The 8,398-nt window shown below is 35.8% G+C and overlaps 2 protein-coding genes across 2 annotated transcripts; one reads left to right on the top strand and one right to left on the bottom strand.

Moving 5' to 3' along the window:
* The first annotated feature begins 467 nt into the window (after positions 1–467).
* On the top strand, positions 468–5,266 carry LOC145615236 (cytochrome P450 83B1-like). The gene is made up of 3 exons (XM_081670303.1): positions 468–1,030; positions 4,219–4,528; positions 4,616–5,266. Exons 1-3 carry the CDS (start codon positions 468–470, stop codon positions 5,225–5,227), a joined length of 1,485 nt encoding a protein of 494 aa, XP_081526429.1. The 3' UTR covers positions 5,228–5,266.
* A 121-nt stretch (positions 5,267–5,387) lies between these two features.
* On the bottom strand, positions 5,388–6,203 carry LOC145613590 (uncharacterized). Its single transcript, XM_081668691.1, has one exon. It carries the CDS (start codon positions 6,201–6,203, stop codon positions 5,388–5,390), a length of 816 nt encoding a protein of 271 aa, XP_081524817.1.
* Between the last annotated feature and the right edge of the window lie 2,195 nt (positions 6,204–8,398).

The following is an 8,398-nucleotide window of genomic DNA, read 5'->3' as shown; positions in this document are numbered from 1 at the left end:
AAATATGTTCAACTGAGTGTGATTCGGGCATTACCTCGACTGTTATGGTCTCATATGTATTTATTTTCTAATCGTGTGAAAAATAAATAAATTAAATAACCTCTAATTTGAAAGAAATATATAATGTTAATTATGTGAAATTTAAAATACTAATAAAAGTTGGTTGAGATGGTAAGTGTATAACCTTGAAGAGTGCCGCATGATTTCATCTACGTTGAAGAGTGCCACGTGGCACTGTTCCTTTAAAAGGAACTGATAATAATTATTTATTGTTGTTGATAATAGAAGATTGTCTCCTTACTAATTATGTTAGAATAGACCTTAGAAATTAAAATTGACCCAAGCTTTTCATATACTAATACTATACATCAAGTCAACGTGCAGCTATGTTTACATAGTTTAGTTGCAATATTTCATGATTATGGAAATTCAAGAACCATAAACCAAAATCAGTGAAACCATAAAACATGATTGTTCTACTCCTCTTCTTATTAGCCACTTCTCTCATTTTCTTTTATTTAAAACACCAAAAAAATGAACCATTTCATCTTCCACCCGGACCTAAAGGGCTCCCTATTATAGGTAACTTACACCAATTTGACCCTTCGAAACCTCACATCTACTTTGCTAAGCTAGCCAAGATTTATGGTCCAATCTTTTCTTTACGATTCGGAACCATGCAAGCCTTGGCGGTTCAATCCGCCAAGACGGCGAAAGAGGTCTTACAAACACAAGATCTTAACTTTTGTTATCGACCACTAACGGTAGGAATGCGAAAGTTGACTTATAATGGGTTAGATCTAACGTTTACTCAAAGCCTTGATTACTTTAGAGAAATAAAGAAGATTTGTGTTGTTCATCTCTTTAATTCGAAAAGAATTGACTCTTTTGCTCCGATTCGACACGAAGAAGTCATGAGGATGATTGATAAGATATCTACCAAGTCTTCTGCTTCAGAAATTGTTAATTTGAGTGAACTGCTAATGACATTTTCAAGCTCCAATATATGCAGAATAGCGTTCGGCAATAGGTACTTTATTTTCATAACATTATGATACGAGTATTGAAATAATACTACGTATAATAATACTCCCTTTTTTGTTTTGTTTTTGTTTTTTTTTTTTTTTTAAAAAAATGCTATTTAATGTGACACTTATTCAAATAACTAAATTTTGATGCAATACTTCAAACCTTATGTATCATTGATCTCATTGTTACCCACACCATCTTTATAGGCATCACAATGTTTAAATCACGACCTTACATTTATTAATTTATTTTTTAAAATTTTTGGTTGTTATTAAATAGTCGGATTAATAATTTATATCTATCTTTAAAAAAATAATAAAAAAAAACAGTTACACTGTTTCCTTCTTTTCCTTTCCCGATCTCTCTATTTCTCATCAGAAATTTACAAATCGCAATTTAAAATTGTTTTTGTGAAAGCTTAAAAAGAATTGGTTCTTACTGGTATAATTCTATTTTCTTGTCAATTGACAAATTGAGTTTCATTTTTTTAATACTCCGTATGTCAAAAGGAGAGGGTGTTAAGCTCTACGTTCTAAAAAAAAAAAAAAGGAGAGTTGTTGATTTTATTGCTTTAAATATGGAACCCTAAAGACTTAAAATTACGGTCCGCTTATTTTATTATTATTTTTTAAAAGAATCATGCCACCAGCATTAACATTCATTTGTATATTTATTGGTGGAAATTAAAATTTTGTACATTTATATAGTACTTCTTCCGAGGAGAGTAAGGGATAACTCAAGTGGTTAGAGCTTCCCTTCCGGTTCCAAGAGATCTTGGAATCAATTCTCATCCCCGCCCATGTAAATTGCAAAAACAAGTCAAAGTGTGCTGTGTGAATAGTATAAAAGTCAAACGGTATCAACTAAAAAAACGGAGGAAGTATTTAATTTGATAGTATATGATGGCTGTGGCATAGCAATCTATTAATTATTATATAAGTTTGTGCCGGGTCAATATAACAAATTCTGTGTCGTTATATGAGGTCAACTAATTAAATTTGTATCATTAGATTGCCACCGATTGTACCTAATCTGATGCATATGCTGGTACCGTAATACATAAGCACAGATATACGCTACCCTATTAACTTTTTACTACCTCTATTTTATATTATTTGTAACAAAGGGAGATTTTTTATAAGACATAAATTATTTCTAGTTGCAAATAATATAGTAGTAGAATAGAATAGTACATCAATCAGCGGTAGACCGGTACTATATAACAATTTGATAACTTTATTATTGGTATGGTGATGATGAAGGTTTAAGATGTCAAAAGCTTCTAAGTGAGACTCAAGCCATGTTAACCGCCTTCTTCTTTGTTGATTATTTCCCTTTCATAGGTTGGCTTGATAAGCTAACCCGACAATCCTCTAGGCTCGAAAAGGTGTTCAAAGACTTAGATGCATTTTTCGAAGAAATCATTAACGATCATCTAGACCCTAATAGACTTGAATCTGAGGAAGAGGATATCGTTGATGTTCTGCTACAAATTAAGAAAAAACGTACCTTTACATATGAGCTTTCCTTGGACAACATCAAAGCAATACTTCTGGTAATTAGTACATTAATTTTCTTGTTTCTCATGTGGGCATTTTCGTAAATAAATCAATAACATTTTCATTATTGTGGGCTCCACGTACAATTAAATAAAGTTGTTGGTTTATTTACGAAAATGCCTCTCACTATGAGAAAGTAGGGCATCCTCTTTACCAAGTATTGTTCACATTTCGAGTGATGCTAAATATTATTTTTTGTAGGATATATTCATAGCAGGAACAGATACAAGTGCAGCCAGGGGCGGATCTGTGTTGGTGCACACTGAGTCACGTGACTCAGCAGCACCAAAAAAAAAATTAATTTTTTTTTTAATAAAAATATCAAAGAGACCGCTTATTGTAGAAAGGCGGTCTCTTTGATGCTGCTAACAGACCCAAGTTTCCTTTTATAAAAATATCAAAGAGACCAGCTATTAAGGTAAGTGGTCTCTTTGATGCTGCTATTACATTTCACATTTTTGAGCTGCTTTCTTTCTTCATTAAAGAGACCGGTTATACTTAATAACAGGTCTCTTAAGTTATTTCATTTTTTTACTTAATAATTTTTGCTTCTATTTATAATTTTATATCCTATATTTGTGCAACCAATTTAAATATTTTCCCACAAATCTAAATAAAAAATCATAAACTTAATGTAATAGTTTTATATTATTATTTGTTTGTAACATGTTATTTGTAATATTTTCAACTTGTAAGATTGAATTTTTAAGTAGTATGGAGTATTTGGTTGTATTATGGATTTTTGTGTCCTATTTTAGATTGAAATCGATGTGGTGAAATATAATTTTTTATATATATATAATTTTTGGAATGAAATTAATTATGAACAAGATTTTGAAAAATTATTTGTACTTTCACAAGTAATCAATAATTGATAGTGACTCATCAAGTCGGAAATCCTGGATCCGCCACTGAGTGCAGCTATGCTAGTTTGGGCGATGGCAGAACTAGTTAGAAACCCAAATGTAATGATGAAAGTACAAGAAGAGATTCGTAACTCATCAACAGCACGACTTAAAGGTTATGTATCAATGGAAGATTTGCCAAAACTCGAATACCTTAAAGCTGTGATAAAAGAAACATTAAGGTTCCAACCTGCAACTCGAATACTTCTCCTACGGGAGCCTGTCAAAAAATGCACCATCGAAGGGTATGAAATTCTACCTAAAACTTTGGTGTTCGTAAACATATGGGCTATTGGAAGAGATCCCGAGTACTGGAAAGACCCAGAAATATTTATGTCCGAGAGGTTTATAGGGAATGAATTGGATTAAAAATGATTATGCAAAGAATTGTATATCATTTTAATCATTTTGTAAACATTTTTCTAGAAAATTGTGCCTACATTAAATACTCCATATAAAAGACATGAGGATATGATTTTTGGCATCTTTAATCCAAGAAGAATACAAGCAATTTTATTGTTCTATCTCCATATCATCCAACATTGAATTGTGTACTTTCTAATAAATATAAAACACAAATGTACACTACTTATTGCAAATCATGTACTAGAATATAATATCTCAAATCCTTATTCCCATAAAATTTCACACAGGGTAAACTTAAACATCGAGACTTCTAAGTGACCTAAAAAAAAAAGTCTTAACATTTTATTGATGTTTCACAGGTATAGTGATGATGAAGGTTACAATTGTCACAAGCTTCTAAGTGACGCTCAAACTATGTTAACCACCTTCTTCTTTGCTGATTACTTCCCTTCCATAGCCTGGCTCAATAAGCTAACCGGACAATCCTCTAGGCTCGAGAAGGCATTCAAAGACTTAGATACATTTTTCGAAGAAATCATTAACGATCATCTAGATCCAAATAGAGTTAAATCTGAGCAAGAGGATATCATTGATGTTCTACTTCAGATTAAAAACGAGAAAACCTTTTCGTATGATCTATCTATGGACAACATCAAAGCTGTACTTATGGTAACAAATTCCTTATTTCGATTACCTTACTTTACTAAGAAATGTTCATAAATTGAGTGGAACTAAATTTTATATTTAATTTTGTAGGATATGTTTGTAGTGGGAACAGATACAAGTGCAGCCATGGTAGTTTGGGCGATGACAGAGCTAATTAAGAACCCAACCGCGATGAAAAATGTACAAAAAGAAATCCGTAACTCATCAGCACAACATAAGGGTTATGTATCAGTAGAAGATCTAACAGAACTCGAATATCTCAAAGCCGTTGTCAAAGAAACATTTAGAATCCAACCTGCCGCTCCATTACTAGTACTCCGGGAGTCTCTCCAAAAATGCACCATAGAAGGGTACGATATTCTACCTAAAACCCTAGTCTTTGTAAACGTATGGGCTATTGGAAGAGATCCTGAATACTGGAAGGACCCGGAAATATTTATGCCGGAGAGGTTTTTAGGGAGCTCAATTGATTACAAAGGGAATGATTTCATGCTCATTCCATTTGGTGCTGGAAGAAGAATGTGTCCTGGAATACTTCTTGGTGTTGCAAACTTTGAGCTTGCATTAGCTAATTTGTTATACTCTTTTGATTGGGGGTTGCCTGATGGTATGAAAAGTGAAGATATTGACACTGATACATTGTCTGGTATTACTATGCATAAGAAGAATCCACTTTGCCTTGTGGCAAAAACATATTCATAGTTGCACCGTACCCCCAAAAAAATACGAAGTAATATATATGGTATTTATATTATATGCTTGGCAATTTTTTTTTTTTTTTTTTTTTTTTTTTTTTTTTTTGACAAAAGAGCTATCAAATAAAAGGAACAAAAACCAAAAAACAACTGTCAACCCAAAAAAACTAAAACAGAAAATACAACAACTGACGACGTCGGGCACAACCAGCCAACCAGTGAGCAGGATTGACCCACAAACGAGGAACCTTTTGAACCTGGCAAACTAAAAAAGACTGAACCGAAACCCGCAACTCCTGAATGAGCCACCAAGCAGAGATTTCCATTGAACCAGAAGGAGGAAGAAGAGCAAGGAGGGCAGCACAATCAATATAAATCCAGATTTTCAAAAAACCTTTACGAATCGCAAACTCCAAACCCCATATACAAGCCTGAAGCTCAGACTGCAACGCTGAACTAGCCATAAAAGCCCGACAACCACCTCCTAAGACCTCAGAATAATCAAGATCACGGACTACCCAGCCTGCACCCGCCCTGTTAGTAGAACAATCCCAGGCCCTGTCTACAATCAAGCATGTCGTTGGAGAAATATAAGGTAACCCCCGCAAACACAACCACTTAACATCTTGCTTGGCCTCCAAACTAATCGAACGAGAGGACCACACAAGCCGCTTCCAATCTAGAGCGTGCATATTACGAAGAACCCAATCTGATGCCAGGCCAACAATTGACCCAGGCGACCAAACAGCTTTCCTAAACCTCAAATGATTCCGAGAAATCCAAATCGCCCAAAGGAGAGCAAAAAACAAAGCAATACCCTTCCAATTTCTCGTAGACGAAAAGAGAGAAATTGTTCTTGAGAACCAAATACTAAATGAAGGAAATTGCATAAGATCCCATTGGATGTCCAACGCTCCAGACAGCCAAATAGTACAGATAGCAGGACAATCTCTGAAAGTATGAGACACAGATTCCACATCCATATGACAAAATGCACAAACCGGATCAACAGGGAGACCTCGAGAATTGAGAATAGACGCCAAAGGAAGCGCGTCGTATAGCAATTTCCATCCAAATATTTTCCATATGGCAATTTTTATTTATGATGGGTATTTTGAGTGTTGAAATAATTGAATGTTTATATGTATGAATAATGACCTTACTAATCAATAAAATTTATTGTATGTTGGATTTGGTTCCGAGTGATATAAATGTAAATGAGAAGATTTAAAGGAATAACGGAAGTACTCCCCCAGTTTTTAAATACTTGCTCCATTTTTCCATGCGTAGAGTTTTATTAGGAGAAATTGGAGAAAGTAATAGAATATGGTGGTAGTGGGGTGGGTGGAAATTAAAAATTGTATAAAGTAAAAATAGTGGAGAGAATTGGAGGAGAGAGAATATGAAATTAATAAAATATGATTTGTTTTGGGTTCACTAGATAGGTGAGAGAATTAATTAAATATTGTAAAAGCTTTCCAAATAAGGAAATGGAGCAAGTATTTAAATACGGCTGAAAAAGGAAAATGAACCAAGTATTTAAAAACAGAGGGAGTATATGTATAACAAATACTTACTAAAAGAAGGTAACCTTTAATTACTACTTCCTCCATTTCTTTTTAATTAGTTGACACATTTCTTTAGTCACGTTTGCCAATGCACAAATTCAACCATTAATATCTTTAACTATCAATATAAGTAAAAATTATGAAAAGTTATATTTTGAAAATATATATCATGACGAATATAACAAGATTCCACACGACAATATTTTACATTACGTATAATGCACAAAACACGGTCAAAGGAGAGTGTGTGAATAGTGTTAAAATCAAAACGTGTCAACTAAAAAAAACGAAGACACTATTATAATTACTATATAAACTAATAATATTTTTAAACAAAAAAAAAACTAATAATATAATAAAGAGAATGAAATAAAATAAGTGCCACCTCTGGCTCTGGCCTCTCATATCACACATGTTGTTTAGGGTAAAAATACCCCAGGTATGTGGCCCAATCTCATAGTGACACGTGACCCAGTAAGAAGGCAACACGTGGCCCTATGAGAGTGTGACACGTGTCCACCTGACAGGGTGACACATGTCAGCCATCCTTAAATACCCAAATACAACATCAGAAAGAGAAAAAAGGCCCTGATGACCTCAGGCCCAAATCCCGAGAAACCCTTGAAAGCCGCAAAACGGCGCCCCCCATGACACGTGGCAACCTCTGATTGCGCAGCCAATCATGTCACGAAATTCTAGGGCATAAACCCTAGAGGGGTACATGTTCCCACCCCTATAAATACCCCAATCATTTATGATGGGAGGGGTGGATTTTTGACATAACATAAACATAGAGCACTAAAAGCTCCAACTTCTCTCTACTTTCTCTCTCTAGCCTTTTCCGGTTTCCGATCACTAACTTGATCGTCGGAGGCGAATATTCCGATCACCGGAATATTCGTTGTTTTGCAGGTGTCCGAGTCTCATTGTCGGCAGAACGCGACCAGTATCCGAGGGAATCACAAAAAACCCCGAAACATTTGGCGCCGTCTGTGGGGATACTCATCCGTTATGGCAATAGATGGTCAGACACCTAATACTGGTCCTCGCCCAGGCGAGGACGGATATGTAGAAGACATACGTACTACCATACATTCAAGCAATCCTTTGACTACCTCATTTGAAGAGGCCGAACAACCTCCTGTCACCCCAACTACCCTAATGGCCGAACTGACTAAGCTCCGCAAGGAGTTGGCGGCTACCCAGCAAAAGGGGGGAGGAGGCACTTCCAAGAAAGCCAACAACAAGACCAACGCAACTGATGCTGATAACACCCCATTCCGCCGTCCGCATGGAAGGTCTCCCCGAGTCCCACAGACCAACTTCTCTAGCCTGCTGGCGAAAACACAGTCGGTTGGGGGGAGGGGCAGACAACCGAAAAGAGTTGAGACTGAGCCGTCACAGCGTTTCAAGGACGCAAGGGATTACATTCGGCACAAGCAAAGGGAGAGGGCCGCATACTCTAACACGGCCTCTACCCCAACCATGCCGGATGAAGTCTCCAACCAATCTTTCTCCCAATACACCAACACGGCCGTTTCCAGCAGAAGTCAAGCTGCTCATACTATCATTCCCGTTCCAGTTCAGCCATCACAATATCAGCCCCCTCA

This window comes from Chenopodium album, chromosome 25 (genome assembly GCF_948465745.1).
Source record: "Chenopodium album chromosome 25, dcCheAlbu1.1, whole genome shotgun sequence".
Classification (NCBI taxonomy): domain Eukaryota; kingdom Viridiplantae; phylum Streptophyta; class Magnoliopsida; order Caryophyllales; family Amaranthaceae; genus Chenopodium; species Chenopodium album.
Note: the sequence above shows the minus strand (reverse complement) of the source record. Positions and strands in the feature narration are given on the sequence as shown.